This window comes from Balaenoptera ricei, chromosome 3 (assembly GCF_028023285.1).
Source record: "Balaenoptera ricei isolate mBalRic1 chromosome 3, mBalRic1.hap2, whole genome shotgun sequence".
Taxonomy (NCBI): domain Eukaryota; kingdom Metazoa; phylum Chordata; class Mammalia; order Artiodactyla; family Balaenopteridae; genus Balaenoptera; species Balaenoptera ricei.
Window position 1 is genome coordinate 155,751,434 of NC_082641.1, and position 21,872 is coordinate 155,773,305.

General features: G+C 39.3%; 1 protein-coding gene across 1 annotated transcript in view; it reads right to left on the reverse strand.

Moving 5' to 3' along the window:
- The window catches only part of LOC132362729 (ELKS/Rab6-interacting/CAST family member 1-like), a 131,139-nt gene that overhangs the window by 16,933 nt on the left and 92,334 nt on the right, over nucleotides 1-21,872 (reverse strand). The window contains 3 exon segments of the mRNA XM_059917705.1: nucleotides 14,490-14,683; nucleotides 20,415-20,555; nucleotides 21,500-21,640. Coding sequence (XP_059773688.1) covers nucleotides 14,490-14,683; nucleotides 20,415-20,555; nucleotides 21,500-21,640 — 476 coding nt within the window.

The following is a 21,872-nucleotide window of genomic DNA, read 5'->3' on the forward strand; positions in this document are numbered from 1 at the left end:
ACCTATGTAGCCCTGACTGCTGAAAACAGCGATGATGGGAAATATGTGATGCCACGTATGTGAAACTTGAAGAGCACAGAGATTCAAATGGAGTAGAGTAGGGAAGAATGCCTCTGATAACCCACCCAAGTTGAATTATTTATAGTCTCAACTGGGAAATGTTGATTAAGAAATGAGAGGAAACAGGCAAGAGCGGCCCCTGAAATTGTGCCTAAATACCTCCAATATTCCTAAGGAATCCCGCGGACAACTGTGTCAGAGCGGAGCTGACAAAGGGAGTATAGTAAGCGCAGAGGTCATGGCCTTGTCAGCCAGCATACGGAGAGCATTACTGATCCTCAGCAAATCATTACTGATCCTCAGGAAAATGTACTGTGACTGGGTCCAAAACCTGACTGGAATTTTCCATAGATGTGTGATATTGGAGATGGGTTTGCAGGTGCACTTGCCAAATCACCTTTGCAAAGCACAGTAGGCCACAGCCAGAGGAGCAAAGGCTGCTCTGCTCTTTCTCAAGCAGAAAAGGATTTTAGAAGTGCCCACTTCTGTCCCACAAAGGATGGGGATAGCAGATTACGAATTAGTGATTAGCACAGTATCTGTGATCCCTCGGCTAATTTCCGTCTTGAAGCTGGGATATAAAGACTCAGGTGTTGGGTGATGAGCCACAAGCCGTCTGAACAGGTGCTTAATCAGGACTGGACAGGATGAATTCAGGCCTGGGCATCTGGCATCTGGTTCCAGCCCTTTTCCTGGCAGTTAACCTTTAGACATGTCCCTGACACCTTTGCATCTGTAGCTTTTCGTTGTTGTTGTCAGGTTGTTTAAATGTGTAAAATGGTGATAACACTACTTGGTGGCATATTCTATTTTAAAAAACCTTCCATTACTCCACGCACATCAAACAGTAAATGCGTTCTCTTAGTAAACCTGCATAACAATTTTCTGAACTCTTGTGCTCTGGGCAAGACTTATGAATACAGCAGGCAAATAAAGTGAAAGGTGAGACAGTACATAGTGTTGTATTCAATTGGGTCTTGATACCCAAGTGTGACTCTTCACCAAGGATTATGCAGTAGTTCAGGACACAGATTAAAGCTGTTTAGAGTGTGTCCTAAAGTCTCACTGGCAGAATTTAAATCTCTACTCTGGAAATTGTAGACCTGAGACAAATTGCTTCCCTCAACTTCATTTCCTGCATCTGAGAAAGATAATAGTATCTACCTTGTAGTAGACTGAATAATACCATTGCCCCCAAATGTCCACATTCTAATCCCCAGAACCTGTGAATGTCACCTTAAATGGCAGAAGGGACTTTGCCAGTGGGATGAAAGTAAGGGTTTTGAGATGGGGAGATTCTCCTGGACTACCTGGATGGACCCAAATGTAACCACTGGTATTCTCATAAGAGAGAGGCAGAGGAAGTTTTTACTCCAAAGAGAATGTGATGATGAAGTTGGGGTTGGATTGATGTGGCCAGAAGTCAAGGAATGCTGGCAAGGAAACAGATTCTCCCTTGGAGCCTCTAGAAGGAGGATGGACGGCCTTGTCAACTCCTCGTTCCAGCCCAGGGAAACTGGTTTTGGACCTCTCTCTTCCAGAACCATAAGAAAATAAGTGTGTTTTGTTTTAAGCAAGCACATTTGTAGTAATTTGTTACAGCAGCCCTAGGAAACTAATGCGTACCTCATAGGAACTATTTCTCCAATTAAAATGTGTGCCTGGAAACACACTTGGTGGCATGTCTGACACATGGTAGGTACGCTACTGTAGGTCGTTCTCGGAAACTGAAGCCTTGGTTTTGAGGGATCATCAACACCAGTACAGTGGTTGCCATGTTTCTCCTTGTTCATCCTGGTGACAAACCTGGTAGAGAGAGCTCCATCCTTTCCCACAGGATGCCCACCCCAGTACTTAGAGGGAAGAGGCTATGTCTCACTTAAGGCACCTTCCTCTTTTCCTTTCTACTTTTTTTTTCATTCATCTTCATCCAACTGGCCTTTCTAAATTTTAAAGAAAACAAGACCATTTCTCGATGGATTCAGATACTACCCCAAGTTAATATTCCAACCAAGTTCTTGTTCTTCCGGGTCTCATCACCAGAAATTTCTGAGCCTAAATCCTCTCTAGTTTTTAGGATCACCCATTTTCTCATTTCTCCCTTCTCTAGTTCAGAGTCTTGTCAGTTTAGTCCTTTCCCTAACCACAACTTATAATAAGGTGACACAGCAAAGTGATGAAAGTCTAGACGGTCTGGTTTTAGTCCTGGGTTTTTGCCACCTACTTACTGTGTGGCATTAGGCAAGCTATTCAACCTCTCTGGGCCTCAGTTTCCCCAAAAAAAGGTGAATATTACGTACCTACAGGGTTGCCATTATGAGGATTCAGCGAGTTAATATTTGCTAAGCACTTAGAATAGTACTTGTTGTAGTCTAAGCACAACAGTTGTGCTTGTTAATAACAGTAATTGCAATTCCAAGCGTAAAACTTACTCAGCTTTCTGTCATAACTTTGAAAGGTTGGTCTATCTTTTGGCCGGCGTTTCAGGTGACTGAGTCGAGGCACGGGCTGAGGCATTGCTACCACTGGGTGGTGTGTTCCCAGAACTTGGAGCAGCGGTGTGAAATGGGTAGTAGTTCTACTTGGAGACGGGGCAGACTGGACAATGACGGCCCGGGAAGGAGGTGTGGTGTCCATAGCTTCGGGGTCAGAGGTGCCGCCTGCCGAATGACCAATGGCAGCCGAAGCCGTAAATGGGGGGCTGGGGAAAACAGGGGCAGAATGGACAATGACAGCCCGGGAAGGAGGTGTGGTGTCCATAGCTTCGGGGTCAGAGGTGCCGCCTGCCGAATGACCAATGGCAGCCGAAGCCGTAAATGGGGGGCTGGGGAAAACAGGGGCAGAATGGACAGTGACGGCCCGGGAAGGAGGTGTGGTGTCCATAGCTTCGGGGTCAGAGGTGCCGCCTGCTGAATGACCAATGGCAGCCGAAGCCGTAAATGGGGGGCTGGGGAAAACAGGGGCAGAATGGACAGTGACGGCCCGGGAAGGAGGTGTGGTGTCCATAGCTTCGGGGTCAGAGGTGCCGCCTGCTGAATGACCAATGGCAGCCGAAGCCGTAAATGGGGGGCCGGGGAAAACAGGGGCAGAATGGACAATGCCGGCCTGGGAAGGAGGTGTGGTGTCCATAGCTTCCATATCAGAGCTGCTGCCTGCCTGACCTGAGAAAAGAGAGTGAAAGTGGGAGAGCTTCTCCCTAGCTTCTAACTCTTCTCGAGGTCTAGCACGCACTGGACAGCTCAGCCTGGTGCTGTGACATTCCATTGTACGTGTCATAGAGCAAGGGCAGGCGGGGGCGGGGTTGGGGCGGGGGCCACAGGTAAGCCCAGCCCGTGGAGAAACCCGGCCCAAGGACAAAGAGCCCGAACTCTTCTGGGACTTCTCGCTGTGGGTGGCAGGTGTTTGGCACCGGATGGGCCACCGTGCGGAGACTGTTGGGGACTCTGGAAGCCTTCTCCTCCAGAGCTCACCCTGCCTGGGCACCAGCTCTGCAGGTGTTGCGTTTAATGTTGTCCCAGAGGTCTGTTAGGCTGTCTTCATTTCTTTTCATTCTTTTTTCTTTAGTCTGTTCCGCAGCAGTGAATTCCACCGTTCTGTCTTCCAGGTCACTTATCCGTTCTTCTGCCTCCGTTATTCTGCTATTGATTCCTTCTAGTGTAGTTTTCATTTCAGTTATTGTATTGGTCATCTCTGTTTGTTTGTTCTTTAATTCTTCTAGGTCTTTGTTAATCATTTCTTGCATCTTCTCAATCTTTGCCTCCATTCTTATTCCGAGGTCCTGGATCATCTTCACTATCATTATTCTGAATTCTTTTTCTGGAAGGCTGCCTATCTCCACTTCATTGAGTTGTTTTTCTGGGGTTTTATCTTGTTCCTTCATCTGGTATGTAGCCCTCTGCCTTTTCATCTTGTCTGTCTTTCTGTAAATGTGGTTTTTGGTCCACAGGCTGCAGGACTGTAGTTTTCCTTGCTTCTGCTGTCTGCCCTCTGGTGGTTGAGGCTATCTAAGAGGCTTGATGGGAGGCTCTGATGGTGGGTAGAGCTGACTGTTGCTGTGGTGGTCAGAGCTCAGTAAAACTTTAATCCACTTGACTGCTGATGGGTGGGGCTGGGTTCCCTCCCTGTTGGTTGTTTTGCCTGAGGCAACCCAACACTGGAGCCTACCTGGGCTCTTTGGTGGGGCTAATGGCAGACTCTGGGAGAGCTCACGCCAAAGAGTACTTCCCAGAACCTCCGCTGCCAGTGTCCTTGTCCCCACGGTGAAACAGAGCCAGCCCCCGCCTCTGCAGGAGACCCTCCAACACTAGCAGGTAGGTCTGGTTCAGCCTCCCCCAGGGTCACTGCTCCTTCCCCCGGGACCCGATGTGCACACTATTCCGTGTGCGCCCTCCAAGAGTGGGGTCTCTGTTTCCCCCAGTCCTGTCAAAGTCCTGCAATCAATTCCCACTAGGCTTCAAAGTCTGATTCTCTAGGAATTCCTCCTCCCGTTGCCGGACCCCCAGGTTGGGAAGCCTGACGTGGGGCTCAGAACCTCCACTCCAGTGGGTGGACTTCTGTGGTATAAGTGTTCGCCAGTCTGTGAGTCACCCACCCAGCAGTTATGGGATTTGATTTTACTGTGATTGCGCCCCCTCCTACCGTCTCATTGTGGCTTCTCCTTTGTCTTCGGATGTGGGGTATCTTTTTTGGTGAGTTTCAGTGTCTTCCTGTCGATGATTGTCCAGCAGCCAGTTGTGATTCTGGTGCTCTCGAAGAGGGAGTGAGAGCACGTCCTTCTACTCTGCCATCTTGGTTAATCTTCCCTATAACAGCCAGAATGTCTCTGGATGAAAACAGAATAAAATTAAAGCAATATTTTTCACCTCCTCATTCCTCTAGTGGCTTCCTTTCATCTTCGTTTCTCTCTCAGTCCAAACCTGGTCAGTCTGATTCTCGCTTTCTGACCACTCTCACTATCTTTTGAAGCACAGAACCGTGAATCCACTCTTCCGATAAATCTAAGATTCATGACATCTTCTGCACTCATAACTGAATTTCTAGACATCTCATTCCTGGGATACGTTCCATCATTCCAGTTGCTTATAGGAATTCAAGACAACGTTAGTATACAATGTTCTGTTACATATCTTTGTTTTAGGACAAGCATACTGACCTTGAGGTGAGACTGAAGGAAACAACAAATCCAGGAAGAAAGTGTGAAAGAGAACGTTAGAAAAAACTTAGTGAGGGCGATATTCAGAAATAATATTATTCACAGACATAGACAAAATATAAAGCACAGGATTAGAGAAGGGAAAGGAGTCACACAGATTCTGCACTGGCAACAAAAATTAGTCATTTCAGATTTTCAACAAGTGTATTTTCATATTAGATTACACCACTGTACCTTAATGTAAGTTTCTAAAAGAACAAATTTTGTCTAAAATTTACCATTTCCTAGGGCAGGAAAAAAAGTAGTTTCTTAAACACAAAGGAAAAGAAAAGAAGGCTAGCTGCTCCCCTTCTCGTTTAAGTAGCTAACTGTGATCCTACAACGTCAGTCAGCTTAGTTCTAGACACACCCATCTTAGAACTGACAACTCCTTTACCCACCCCAGTCCATGTCTTAGACCCAAGTCATCCAGGAGCAAAAGTAGAAAAACACTGACAGCTTCAGTTATTCTGTAGAAAACAGAACTCTAATTCATTTGGAAAATTTTGAAATAATTTTCTCAAATGTGAAAATAATGTTTCCTTAATTACACCCATTATTTCTCATTCCAAATCTATCAAATCCACCCCCAAAGGCGCAATCTCAAAGCAATAATGAAGACTATATGGCTCTATAAACATCAATTCATTTCCAATACTGCTCAGCAGAAAGAGATGCAAAGTAGCCATGATTCCTATTCCTACCTTAGCACGAAGCCCCTGAGGTTCATTACTGCTTTTCATAACAACAGGCAGTTTTCCCTTTTTAAAAATTAATCAATTTCATTGAAAGTAGTATCGATATTATCCTCCAAATACTTAAGACTTCTAACAGCCAGTGCCATCCAGCTCACCTTCAGGATCTAAATTTTACTTTAAGAATCTAACACAAGAAGTTTATTTCTTGAATGCAAGCACCATTTCAACTTGCACTTTAATGTTTTCTAATATTTCAGTACTAAAACGAGAGTTTTTTAAAACTCATTGTCAGAATAATGAAAGGCAAGGATAACAAGATTTATGATCGCCATCACATAAGATAAATAGATGAAAAACAGAGAAACAAAATGACAAACAAAACTCCTCACAACCACACAGCAAATACGTGGTGGATCCGTGAGAGGAATGTAGGTCTGCTGACACACCTCCTGGACATACTTTATATGTCCTATGATGCTTACAGACTCCTGAAGGGATCTACAAAAATCCACGGATCTTTGGCATTTGGAAAACAGTGTAGAATGCAGACAATGTTCAAAGTCAAAGAGAGGCCAATCATTTATCTAAATGACTGTTCCCAATGATCTTTTTTATTTTTGTTGGTTATGACACATTACGTTAGAATAATTTTAGATCAGTGATGACACTCACTGAAATCTCATATAGATGCAAAGTTTTATATGAGACACGAGAAAATCCCTGAAAAAAGAAAAATTAAGCTTATTCCTGTCGAGAGTGAGCAACCTTAAGGATCTTTTTAACTATTTTACAGTTCAGGAGTCATATTTCACTTTGGCATCAAACTTTAGCTCTTGGGAAATAAATTTAGGAGAAAAAAAATCTGCATATAGAATAACTATATATAATTCTAATGTTTCCAGTGTCAAGTAAAAACTTGAGGTAACCATCAAAATTTCTATCAAGACTGTAATAAATTATAAGGTGCTGTGCCCACAAGAAACTTTAGGAAGATGGCCTAATAGAACTGACTATGTAAAGCGGTGTGATTTATTCTTCTTTTAAATGAAATCAGTGAAATTCATCTAGGAGGACGAAGGAAGAAACAAGCGGCCCCCCCCCCCCAGAAAGCAAGCTGAAGCCAGCAGGATCTGATAAAGAACCAGTCGCCTTCCGTTACAACACTCGCAGCATCTCGTTTTCCCTTTTTCTTTTCGTTTTTTTAAACACAACCCATTCTCCCTCAAGAAAGCACACACAATCACCACACTCATTTCTCCTCTATTCCAGCTACGTCAAGACCACATTCACCAACACTGTCCTTCGTGGATCAAAGATACGTGACTATAAATTTAAAAGTAAGGAAATGCTTTAAGGAACCATTTTCCTCATCAATTGTATACTAGTTTACGCCAAATCTATATACAGCTTAATATTAATTTCCCTATGGGAGATTTCTGAAGACATTAAGCTGAATGATCAATTCGGGATTTCTTTACAGAAAAAATATTTACAAATATGAAGATTAAATATGTAGGTTTATATTCTCAGGTTATACTGTGCCATAGATGCCTGAATGTACTGTGATACCAATATAAAATCACAAACATAAAACCCACTTTCCAAATGAAAATGTCAACAAAATTTTAGGTCAACCTAAGCAAATAAACTTTCAGGATGCAGTTAAAACAGTCAAATATCTAATGATAATAGTAAACATATTCATCTGGTTACACACATTTAAAATGGAATACATGAGAAGATAACGTTAATTTGGAAATACTTCCTTCCACCCCCAGCCACTGAAATAATTTTATTCACTCTCTTTGCGCACATCTTCAATATCAATTCACCAAAGGAAGAAGATGTGCCATTACTTTATGTATTACCAAGAAATAAAAAAATATATACCAATTAAATCACGCCATTATTTATTCACGTATCCCAGTTTCAGTGATGTTAAAATGTAAAAATACAAGTTAGAATTGGTATTTCACTGTGACAGAAGAGGAGAGAGGTTATCTATACTTTTGTTTAACCTGCAGATAGAAAAGTAATCCTACTGAATTATATTAAATAAGAATATTTAATGCATATGCGTTTACTTATATTTTTACAGAAAGAAAAGTATATGGGCAATGGTAAACATATTACAAACATATAGAAGAAACAAATATAAAAATATATTCACTATAACAAACAAGGGTATAAGGGACTATTAAATCTCCATCTGCTTGATCAACGGTCTGAATGTGTGGGGGATGGAAAGATAAAAGTGAAGAAATGTGGGATGATTAGACAGTAAAATGAGAAAGGAGCTGTGTCTCTACGTTTTAATGTATGTATTTATTGGGCCCACAACAATGTACAGTCCTGGGACAGAATGTGATAGATACTATAACAAAAGCACACACACACACACACAAAAAAAAAAAAAAAAAGGAAAGAGACATTACTACCTAAGAGAGGTCAGTAAAGTTTTTTTTTTCCCCAAAAAAAGATAACAATTAAAAGGGGTCAAATCCCCACAAATGAATAAGGGGAAAGAAAATTTTAGTCAAAGAGAAACTACTCAGAAAAAGCAGATAACAAAAAAGCATTCACCTCCTAATTCTAAAGCCCAGTTTTAAAGAAAACAAAGAGTTAAATCTACTAATATCAGACCAAAAGTTGGAAATATCTTGTAAACTCTAAGTTTGCCAACACATTTTGAAAGATTTATAAAAAGTAAAAATAACTCCGTTTTCATTACATAAAATTTCAGGTACTAGTAAGCTTTACAAGCAAATAAAAAAACTTAAAAGGTCATATCCTCGAGCCATGAGGATTTAAGCCTAGCAACTATCTTCCCTAAATTCTCCAAATACCACCAGAGAAGTACTTTCTCTTACACATGCACGCGTGCAAATAACACCACAGACTAAATCTCACTCCCGGCATGATGGGAAAACGACCCCATTCTTTGTGTTCAAGCTCAGTTCATTATGTTGATCTTGAACTACAGAAGTATAGATTCCTCTCACTTACCAAAATGAGGTTAACAGTTACTGCTGTAGCAATTTAGACAGTTAATTCAGGGGCTAACTACCTTGAGCCTGAATTCTGAGCAAACTGAGAACACCCTTGCTTTAAAAAAAAAAATCAAGCAGCTCCAAATCTTATGAATACATCATATACCAGTTGTTTAATAGAGCCAGTTGTTTATAAACCAGAATGTAGTTCCCTTGGAAACATTATAAACACAGGTTAAGTTTTCTTGCTAGTCCACAAAATTTAAGTTTAATCATGATGTAAAAGCCTAGAACTAATAGTTCTAGATGAGGTCTGGAAAAGACAGTTAGCAAAGAAAATGAAAGCAACCATCACAAAGCAGAAAAACTAAGTTTCCTCCTAATAAAAACCTAATATAAATCTACTTACGAGACTGGCCCCAAAATGTGCTTATGTACCTATACATATGTGTGTGCATATGTGTGTGTGCGTGTGTGTGTATGTATGTAAATAACAACACTGATTCCTGGTTCTCTTGCCTTTGTCAGAATAGTACCAGTAGCAGCACACTATCCTGGCTTTCCCTCTCCATTTTACATCTCCATCTACGCTACAGTTCTAGGACCTAAAATTAGGAGCCTAGGATCCAAAACAACCTGCTAGCCTTCTATCCAAACAACCTCTCAAGCCATTATCATTTAATACTGGTCACAAAAATTAGAAGACCAGACTTAAGAGTCTGAAGTTCAACAAGAAGCCCCTTTTCCGTAATAATTCTGTATCCTGGGGCACACATTAATTGAGTATGTTAAGTATGACTTCCCAGGAGAGCTCAACCAGACCGCAAATGGAAACCTCCTCACTGAAATTTCTAGGTACCGGCAAGCTGTGGAAGAACGCCTCTGCCAGCATTGCCTACAGAGGAAAAGTCCGCTCCTTGCTGGAGCTTTCGTCTTCTGAGGCTAGATGATAAACTCCTGGAAGGCAGAGATTTTGTTTGCTTTGTTCCCTGTTGTGTCCCCAGAGCCCAGAACAGTGACCAGCAAATAAGAGCCTTCATAAGTAGAAAAATTCATTCATTCATTAATGAAGAAGGAAAGGGTATATACTTTGTGGCAAACAGGAGAGTGAGTTACGGAGAGAAAAACTAAACTCACAGATTGGCTATTATTCTCAAGAGCTTGATAACTACAAATCTTACTAACAGTAGTGTTTTTAGAGATGCATATTTAAAGGGAGAGTAACCAGGTAAAAGGAATAAGGAATAAAAAGAACTTTAGGGTTTTCAAAGATTAAACATGTCTAAGAAAACATGTCCTTTCTTCTCATCTTTTAATCCCTCTTATAAATTTCAAAACACAACCCCAAATGAAATCTACATCCATTAAAATTCCAGTTTTTATATTCCCACAAATCAGGAAATACAGTAAATCCAAATTTCTTATAAATTATTTAAGTTACACAATAATATTCTATTATTCTTTACATCACTGAAAATTCCTAACTTTCATAAACCAAAGGCAATCCTTGATACCTAAATTATGTGAAAAATCAGAAGATGGGTGTCATTCTCCAAACATAAAAGTTTCTAAGTGGGATGCTGAATGTAATTTAAATAAACCTCACATTAGAGTAAAAATTGAGGATTTCTAGTGCAAACACCAAACTCTGCAGATTCATTAGTGCTTCTGTATCAGAAAAAAAAAGGTAATAAAGCAAATACAGAAGCAAAATTATGCACGGGGGATAATGCTCCCAGTATACTGCCATGGCATGGGTATTTAGCTAAAGGGACATGAGTGAAAGAGCAGACAACAAGCAATTCTTTCAGGAGTCTGAAAAGATACTACTATCAGAATTTCATCAGCCTACATTACTAAACATTTTAAACATTATGCCAAAGAAAAGGCTATTCATCGTGCATCTAAATAGAAACCATAATATGCTCACTTGAGAAGAGAAATATTCAATTTACATTTTGGGTTCCTCATGCTAATCGAAATCAATCTACTTATATAACACGTCAATCTTTAGGTTTGTTTTTACTATTATTTTCTCCCTTAAAATCATCTGTGGAGACTATCCAGAACCGCCAGGTGATGACTTTCTTGAAGTGTCAACCTGGGTAGGCTACAGCACCCAGTTAACTTAATCCAACACTAATCTACATGTTGCTATGAAGGTATTTTGCGGATATAAGTAAAGCCTACAATCCATTTAAGTAAAGGAGATTACTATCCCAGATAATCGAAGTGGGCTATCTCAATTCTTTGGAAGGCCCTAAAAGCAGGTTTCCCAAGGAAAGAAAAGAAATTTTGCCTGCGGACCACCGTTCTGGCCCATGCCCACGGGAGTTCTATCCTGCAGGTGATCTCCTCCTGACAGCTTTCCCATACACATTTCAGACTCGCTTAGCCAGCTGCTGACAGTCATGCAAGACAATTCCTTGTAATAAAACGGATATATATGTATCATATATATATAAATATATGTATGTATCTCTCCTACTGGTTCTGCCTCTCTGGTTGAACTCCAACTGATACACACCACAGTACGGAGTATAAATTTAGAAATAGTACTTCTTCGATTTAATTGGGAAAAATATTTTGTATTTGCAGATGTATGGGTAGGCCTACATAATCCTCGTTTTAAAATTGCAGTAGCTCAAGACACTCGTACAACACTAAATCATCTGACAGGAACTACCATTGTTCTGGAAGAGCAGTGTAAGGGACTATTTGTTTTTCTCAAGACCACAAAGAATAAGTCTGGGAATTCTTCATGATTTAATCTAAACCTATTAATATTGGAGAATCTTACATAAGTACTAGGAAATTTTAAAAGAATAATAAGAATTTTCTTTAGCCCAATGATAACATTCTGCTGTCATTTTTGCACTTAGAAGGTGGCTGAACACCCAGTAAAAATGCATGCTACTTCCTGAATCAGGGTGTGGCACTACAGCTGCATCGCCTGAGAGGCTACTACTTAAAGGGCACTCCAGCAAAAGAACCACCACATAAAAGATGGGCTAGAAACCAAGAATAAGACAATTATATCCAACAATATCAGAATCTTAGCAGAGAGAACACATACTTTATCCACAAGCAATGGACCTAAGAGGTACTGTTCAACTGGATATATAACCGGCTGGTCTTTAATTCTGATCAAGCAAAACCCCCAGCAAGCCCCAGCAGCAGCAAGAGTGGCAGCAGCAACTCCTCGAGTACACAACTGTAGCCTTACTTAACACTCACTTTCCCAGGAAGTCCCAAACAAACCCCCCCGACGGTGCAGGGACAGAAATGTGGCGTGGAAGGTACAAAGTGCGGGAGGCTGGCTTTCTGGGAAACAGCATGGCCAAGAGGGACATGAACACAGACAGACACAGAGACCAAAACCCCAATGGAATAGGACCAGGATAAGACACGCCAAAAGAAAGGTGAAGAAACTCAGATGAGGAATGACAGGGAGCCAGACACCCACACCCAGGAAACAGTGGAACAGCAACATAAGAAGCAAACGGTTAGTAAGAAACACAGCAGCCACGCACACGCAGCTCAGTACTAAAACTCTGGGAAGAAAAGGCATAAAATAATTCCAATCATCTTTTATTCCCCTCTTAAACTATGCTGCTCAATAACAAATTACAAAGCCAGTAGCAATTGAGTTTTTAAAACTGTTTCTTTTCTCGGTAGCCAGGAAACTGTGTGTCGAATCTTAAAAGAAGATTACAATGTTACATGACCAGAAGACAAAATTCTATAGTACTTGTTCAAATTTATAAGTAATATTCTGTGGAAAGAACAGATCATTTACAACTCTCTCCCCAAATGTGAGAAATATAGTGGCTAATAAAAGCTATCTGGTGTGCTTTGGATATCAAATATAGATTTAATTCTATTTCTTACTCTCGTTCAAATCACGTCCATCTCCCAAAATCAGTACTGGGTCCAAAAATGAATTGAAACATTTTTCAAGCAAGGTATCTGGAATAGCAAGCAATAATTTCAATGCAGAGTTCTAACACAAAAAAATCAAACTGAAAAATAAAACTTTATCAAGAAATTTCTTTTCTGAAAGACTGAAATACATTTAGTGGGAAGTCACTAATCCATCAGAAGTATCGTATTTTAAAATCTATGAAATTAAGATTTGAATAAAAGTCTGATTTCAAAAAATAAATAAATAAATAAATAAAATAAAAATAAATTACATCTATGAAGTACTGCTGTTGATTTCAGGGTGACACAAAAGCAAAGAAAGGCATGTACTTATGTAAGTATGTAACGAGAGAGTGTGTGTGTGTGTGTGTGCACGTGCACGTGTGCTGGGGGTAAAGATGCAGTGCAAACAGGGAAGACGTACAAAAAACATATATAATCTAATCTTGAGACTCTGATAATTTGTTAATTCTGACTTAAAGAACTTTATCCACCCATCTTATCCAGAACCAGACCAGAAAACACGAATAGAGTTAATATCAAAATAAGAGGAAACAAATGAGTAGGTGATCAGCTCATTCATTCACACTTTCAACTTAGTGAAGAAGAATTGTGAGGGTTGGACTTTATCCTTTTAGTTTTTTGAAAATCAAAATTCTATGGGTACAGAACAAGAGGAAAAAGTTACTTCTAGGGGAAAATATCAAGTCTACCAATATCCTAAAAATTTAAAACTTAGTAAACAACTTATGAAAGTAGTCTACTACTTCCCAACGTTCAAGAGCATGAAAATAAAATACTTCTAAGAATCAGGCTCAAAGGAGTCACACGGATTAATGACTTCATTCTGTCACTGCCAGTCTCTCTGACTGTTCAGAATACAGTGATTAATGCAGTGCTACTGGAAGAACTATTTCTATGCACTTGTGAATTTATGTTAAATACATGGTGTAAAGGAAGAGGCCAAGAGGCATACGCTTTATCTTTCGTACAAAATACCCTAACAAGAAAAAAAGGCAAAGAAAATTCCAAGAGAGCTATCTGGCTGGTTCTGTTTAAACAAAGCTCATTCTGAAGAAGTCAAAGTCAGAGCTCAATAAAAAATCACATCCAAGTCTCCTAACTTGTCCTCAAAATGTCCCTCCTTCTAAATTTGACCTATGTACCAATGTAATAGCTTGCTTCTCCACAATACAGAGTCTAAAAATTCACAGCCCAAAAGAGCAACGGCTCAACATAAAAGGTCTAAACCAATTAAAAATTTTAACTCCTTAAACTTGAGGTTCATTTGTTCCTTACACAGATAAATAAATAATGAGAGAGCAAGTGGCTATCTGCACTCTCTTGATTAGCCAGTAGAAAACTTTAACTTCTTAATCAATGAATACTTTCTCTTTCCAATCAATGATGCTGAAGTCCATAGCTTCCCAATCTATTCCCACTCCGTGTTGCCATTCAGAGACTGCAACAGTGAAGCTACACTGACTTAGAATAAAAAGTAGGTAATAAGGTAAATTCAGAGAGGCAGATATATTGGAAAAATATGTCCCGAAAAGTACATAGTTTTAAAACCATCCTTCAACCTCTCTAACATAGAGAGTGCCTCTTCAGCTTCCCTTTCCTTACCTTTCCAACTCAGCAATCTTCTTATCTTTGTCATTCTTCTCACTTTCCACCTCCTTCAAGATTTCCAAGAGGCGGTCAACTTCTGCCTGGGCCTTGCTAGAGTCATCTTTGTACCTGGCAATCTCTCTCTCCAATTGCTGTATTCGATCACTCATCTCTGGACTGGCTCTGGCTTCCGATGCTGCCTCGTGTGCCTACAAAGAAAATGTCCAAATTCTATCAGATATACATACAGTGGCAGTGGGCAAACCATGTCCCCAGAAGCCACCTATACTCCAATTTCAACAGGGGATTATCAAACATCTAATAGCTAGTCTTCAATTTATAAGGTTCTTCTCTGCTTAAATATTACATAGACAAAATATCACTACACAGTTACATTTTTTTTTTAATAACTGGAAGTTTGTACCTTTTGACCACCTCCACCCATTATACAAACACACACACACACACACACACACACACAGCCCTCCATTTCTGACAACTACCAATCTGGTCTCTGTATCTATGAGTTCAGTTTTTGGTTGGTTTTTGGTTTTTACATTCCACATATAAGTGAGATCATACAGTATTTGTCTTTCTCTGTCTGACTTACTTCACTGCCCTGCTTTTAAAATGTAATAATGCTAGGGAAGCACTTATCTACTAGAATGGGATAAAATCTGAAATATGATATTTAACAATTATTCTGGGTCTTACATTTTATTACTAGACTCTTATCTCAATCTTACATTAGGAAATATGCTCTCATTTATTTTAAGACATTTTTTTAAAGTCAAAGGGTTTTTTATTTTCAATAAGGCAACTTCCAATATAAATTAAGTTTAGAAACAGACATGATGAAATAGTCAAATTCATTCAACATCTAGCAGAACTGAAAAAGCTGTATAAGACAGGTATATTGTTAATTAAGATCTCTGTGATCTACTTTCAAATTCCTGGGCATAGGTTAACTTACTGATTCCATAAACAGTTATGTGTTAATGAATAAAACTAAAGCTGATTCCCAAATATAATTAATAAATTGTTTTTATTATATTATTATTTTAGATTTTATTCTAAACAGCAAAATTCATACAAATACCTTCATAAAACAAGAATGAGTAGGCCTGTTCCATACGGGAAGCTACTGGAACTTCAGTTCCAACATGTAAAAAACTCAGAAGTCATCACTACTATTTTTACAAGAAGAAGTTGAAAAACAGAAAATCAATGAGTTTTCTAGGACCTATCAGAGAACTGAGGGTCACAGGAAAAATTACCCCTCCAACATCAAGAGACACTGGCAAACCCACAGAGCTGAAGCTGAGATCTGCTCACCTGGAGCAGAAGCTGTGAGCAGAAACACTTAAGTGGTAATTTTAAGGAACTGCTGGGGGCTGAGTGTGGACGTACAAGCAAGCGAGTGAGGAAAGTCCCAGGGCCGGCGGTTTTAGGGGGGCCCGTACTTTCATGGGCTTTAATCCAGGAACCACACCAGGGTCTCACAGTGAAGAGCCAACAAAAATCCCCTTGTGGTTCTGGCTGCAGGAGGGGAAGAGTAACAATTGTGAAATATGCCCAAAGTGTACTCTATCCAAAGACAGACCCTCAGGAGTAAAAATTTTAACAGAGCTTTGTCCTACCTGGGGAAAGGGCATTTCTCCCACTCTCGCCCCTGCTAGTAAAAATTAAGACTCATATATTTGACACAGATGTTGGAATTACCAGACAGGGAATTTAAAGTAACTATGATAAATAGCTAAAGGCACAGGACTTCCCTGGTGGTCCAGCGGTTAAGAATCCGTCTTCCAGTGCGGGGGACACAGGTTTGATCCCCGGTCAGAGAACTAAGATCCCACATGCCGCAGGGCAACTAAGCCCGCGTGCCGCCACTACGGAGCCCCCACGCCTCAACTAGAGAGGCTGCATCCCACAAACGACAGAGCCCATGCGCTCTGGAGCCCGTGCGCCACAACTAGAGAGCCCGCGCATCACAATGAAGATCCCGCATGCCACAACTAAGACCCAACACAGACCAAAAAATAAATAAATAAAATAAATAAATATTTTAAAAAAATAGTTAAAGGCGCTAAGGGGAAAAGGAGACAACACCCAAGAGTAGAGGGGCAATGTAAGCAGAAAAATGGACACTGCAAAGAAGAATGAGAAGGAAATGCCACATATTAAAAACATGGAAGATCTTGCTTATAATGTGGAATCTGAAAAAGGTGAACTCAGAAAAGCAGAGGGTAGAAGGGTGGTTGCCAGGGGCTGGGGGTGGGGAAATGGGAAGATGTTGGTCAAAGTGTACAAACTTTCAGTTATAAGATGAATAAGTCCTGGGGATCTAACGTATAGGATATTGACTCTAGTTAACAATGTTGTGTTGCATACTTGAAATTTGCTAAGAGAATACATCTTAAAAAGTGTTCTCAACAACCTAAGTGTCCATCAGTGGATGAATAGATAAGAAAATGCGGTATGTACGTATGTATGTATGTATACACACACAGGAATATTACTCAGCCATAAAAAAGGGGGAAAGTCTTTTCATTGGCCACAATATGGATGGACCTTGAGAACGTGCTAAGTGAGATAAGTCAGACAGAGTAGATAAATGTCATTATGACTGCACTTACATATGGAATCTAAAACAAAAACAAAAAGACCAAGCTCACAGAAAAGACCGGTAGCCTGCCAGAAGTGGGGAGTCAGAGGTGGGCGACATGGGTGAAGGGGACCAGAAGGTACACATTTCCAGTTACAAAACAGTAAGTCCTGGGGATGTGATGTACAGCATGGTGACTATAAATATGTGCTGCATATGTCAAAGTTGCTAAGAGAATACATCTTAAAAGTTCTCATCACAAGAAAAAAAATTTATAACTATGTATACTGATGGATGTTCAATAGATTTACTGTGGTGATGATTTTGCAATATAAACAAATATTGAGTTGTTATGTTGTACACCAGAAACTAATAAAATGTTATATGTCAATTATACTACAATTTTTAAAAAGTGTTCTCACCACACACACGAAAAAAGGTAACTATTTAAGGTTGATGAATGTGTTAATTAGCTTGACTGTGGTAACCATTTCACAATGCATACATAGATGAAAGCATCATGTTGTACACCTTAAATATATACAATTTTTGGCATTGAAAAAGCTGAGGAAAAAGAAAAGAGTGAAAATGTATATTGCAAACTCTAGAGCAACCTATATTTAGGTTGGAGGAGGGCGTTGTGGGAGCAGTGTAATAGGAAAACATCACTAATTAATTAAAATGAAAAGTTACAGTTGTCCAGAATGAAAGAAGGGAAAATACGAAAAGTAAAATGGCAATTAGCAGAAAAACAAGTAATAAATCAGAGGAGGGGGAAGCCACCAAGTCCTCTACCCAAAGATAACTTTATTTTTTCTCATGAACCTAAACACAAAGTTTAAGAGATCATAAAAATGGCCAGCTATAGAAGTATCATAACAAGGAGATTAAAAATAAACAAAGAGAAAATGTGGGATTGCCATAAATAGGCGAGTTTGGAATATTAGTGAATAACATTTATTACTCTTGACAGTTACTGCTCAGTTTCATAATCCTAAATACATCTAACAGTCTTACCTTCAATATTCCAGTATTTAATAGAAAATTACCTCCACTTCTTTAGTGAGGGGGAAAAAAGTCAATTACCAAATCTGAATTAGTTAATCTCAAAAAAAGTATTTTCCTACTTATTCAAAAGTAACTTTAAGCTACTGGATTTTCTTCCTTTCCTTAGCTTAAGAATATGACTTCATTTCTGGCATACCCTAAATAATGATTCATCACAAGGTGTTCATGCTGAACACACCCAATATATGTCAAAAGAACACCACCAAGTCTCAAGACTAGGCTGGGCCCCCTTCTCATCAGTAATCACATGAACTGGACCCAGTTAATCAGAGTTGGTAACTCAGAGATAATAAGTATGAAAGTGCTTTGAAAACCACAAACTGCCATATAAATATTAGAGAGGTGTAAATCAATGAAATGGATAGTAAATACCTGTACCAAATTCTAATATTCACCGGTATGGGTGACTATCACTGTTAAATTATCTCTTTCCAGGAAGCCTAATGCTAATAGAAGAAAAATATCAGATAACTGAGATTTTTACATTGTGGTCTTACATTTCATCTACAAAGGAGCTGCATATTTTAATCTTACTCTGAATTGCCAATTTTCTAAGAGTTTGGGGACTCTCAGGAGTAAAGTAAAATAGGATAAGAATGCCAAGAGAATTAATCAAGGTATAAATGGTATTTTGAATTTTAGGAGATTATTACTCCACTGGTAAGTTATTCCATTTGGACACTATAGAGTTTTCTACTATGCTGTTATTTAAGGCAAAGCAAGAACAGTCATCAAGACAGTATGGGACTGGCACAAAAACAGAAATACAGATCAATGGAACAGGGTAAAAAGCCCAGAGATAAACCCACTCACATAGGGTCACCTTATTCTTGATAAAGGAGGCAACAATATACAATGGAGAAAAGACAGCCTCTTCAATAAATGGTGCTGGGAAAACTGGACAGCTACATGTAAAAGAATGAAAGCAGAACACTCCCTAACACCATACACAAAAATAGACTCAAAATGGGTTAAAGACCTAAATGTAAGGCCAGACACTATCAAACTCTTAGAGGAAAACAGAGGCAGAACACTCTATGACATAAATCACAGCAAGATCCTTTTTGACCCAGCTCCTAGAGAAATGGAAATAAAAACAAAAATACACAAATGGGACCTAGAAACTTAGAAGCTTTTGCACAGCAAAGGAAACCATAAACAAGATGAGAAGACAACCCTCAGAATGGGAGAAAATATTTGCAAATGAAGCAACTGACAAAGGATTAAACTCCAGAATTTACAAGCAGCTCATGCAGTTCAATATCAAAAAACAAACAACCCAATCCAAAAATGGGCAGAAGACCTAAATAGACATTTCTCCAAAGAAGATATACAGATGGCCAACAAACACATGAAAGGATGCTCAACATCACTAATCATTAGAGAAATGCAAATCCAAACTACAATGAGGTATCACCTCACACCAGTCAGAATGGCCATTATCAAAAAATCTACAAACAATAAATGCTGGAGAGGGTGTGGAGAAAAGGGAACCCTCTTGCACTGTTGGTGGGAATGTAAATTGATACAACCACTACGGAGAACAGTAGGGAGGTTCCTTAAGAAACTATAAATAGAACTACCATACAACCCAGCAATCCCACTACTGGGCATATACCCTGAGAAAACCATAATTCAAAAAGAGTCATGTACCACAATGTTCATTACAGCTCTATTTACAATAGTCAGGACATGGAAGCAACCTAAGTGTCCATCAACAGATGAATGGATAAAGAAGATGTTGCACATATATACAATAGAATATTACTCAGCCATAAAAAGAAATGAAATTGAGTTACTTGCAGTGAGGTGGATGGACCTAGAGTCTGTCATACAGAGTGAAGTAAGTCAGAAAGAGAAAAACAAATACCGTATGCTAACACATATATACGGAATCTAAAAAAAAAAAAAAAGTTATGAAGAACCTAGGGGCAGGACAGGAATAAAGACGCAGATGTAGAGAATGGACTTGAGGACACGAGGAGGGGGAAGGGTAAGCTGGGACGAAGTGAGAGAGTGGCATGGACATATATACACTACCAAATGTAAAACAGATAGCTAGTGGGAAGCAGCCGCATAGCACAGGGAGATCAGCTCAGTGCTTTGTGACCACCTAGAGGGGTGGGATAGGGAGGATGGGAGGGAGATGCAAGAGGGAGGAGATATGGGGATATATGTTTATGTATAGCTGATTCACTTTGTTATAAAGCAGAAACTTAAAAAAAATAAATAAAGCAAAGCAAGAAATTGGAAAAGTTTTCTTTAACCTTTTTCAACTGCGAGTCCATCTTCAGACACTCTTCCTTCTTCTGCTCCAAAGCAATTTCTAGTGTCTCAAGCCGTGAGTCCTTTTTCAGTCCTGCGGAAGCCAGGGAAGAAGCATGCTCTTTCAGATCCAAGAGTGAAGCCTAAAAGAAGCAACATACATCTAGAATAAATACTATTTATTAACAAAATGGAGATTTAAATTCTTAAATTTATTTTCCTGGTGGTTTGTAGTTTCTTTCCGTTAGCATATACTGACATATTTCCATTTCAAGAACATGAAATACAGAACAACAACATTAGCTCTGGCTTTCAAGTTCTAACTAAAACAGAATGAATTCCCAAGAAATACCAACTGAATAGTGACTTAAAGAGCTCTACCAATACATATCCATTCCCACAAAATAAATGGAAATAGATCAAGCTTTGTGAATGTAAGCAGTCAACCTTAGTAGCTACACTGACTTTTTTCTTCTCTTCTAATTTTGGAAGAAACATTCTATTAGAAACACAAATTCCCATAAATTTTCCTAAAGATATTAGAAAGAAAACCCTGAGAATGTCCCTAAAGCTCATTATTATCTGATCACAAGGCATTAGGCATTTCTGCTATTTAGGTGACATCGACAAGATTCTTCAAAAGTAAAATCAAAGTCTATTAAGTCACCTAATTGGTCAACAATCATTTAAGATTTCTCTGCCAATGCTGAGGTGATCGTTAAGAGCTGATGTAAATAAACTGTCCTCCTTGTGCATATGCCGTTCGTCTATCAGCTTTCTCACCATTAGCACAATATTTCTCCAAATGTAACTGGAGAAATACTGTTATTTTAGGATCTGTAAAACGTCATTAGCAAGTAAGAAGCCAACTCATAACAGTTGCAAGAGGTAAGAGGTAAGACTTAGGAAAGAAATGATTCCATCTACTATATCTCTGCAAAGCTTCCTGAAATAATCCCTGCTATAAGAAGATTCTTTAAATCTTCCAACAGACCCTTTTTTTATACGCATTATGTAAACACCAACAACATATACACACAATGCACTGGCTAAGCAAACCAAATAATTCCATTTTGGTGATCTTGACCTCTTTCTCTGAGAGGTCGCCTTGCAATAGGCTGACTTTTTCTTTCAGGTCTTTAAGATCTTTTTTGTAGTTATGAATTTCCTCCTGCTTTTCTTGCTCATCTCGCTCCCGCTGGTCCTTCAAGCGTTCGATTGTCCGCTCCTGATAAGAGAGTACATCAATACATGAGAAAATTCCTTTCATACTTCTATCATATGACTGCAATTCAGCTTCTAGCTGATAAAATTTCACACTTCCATCCTCCATTCAAAAGACAGTGATAGGTCGTTAATAACTGACCTTGTAAAGAATTCAACCTTCCAACCTATCTTGCCCTAACATACATCTGGTTTTGTTCTTTTGATTCCCCTAGGTTTCTTTTCCTATAACCTTA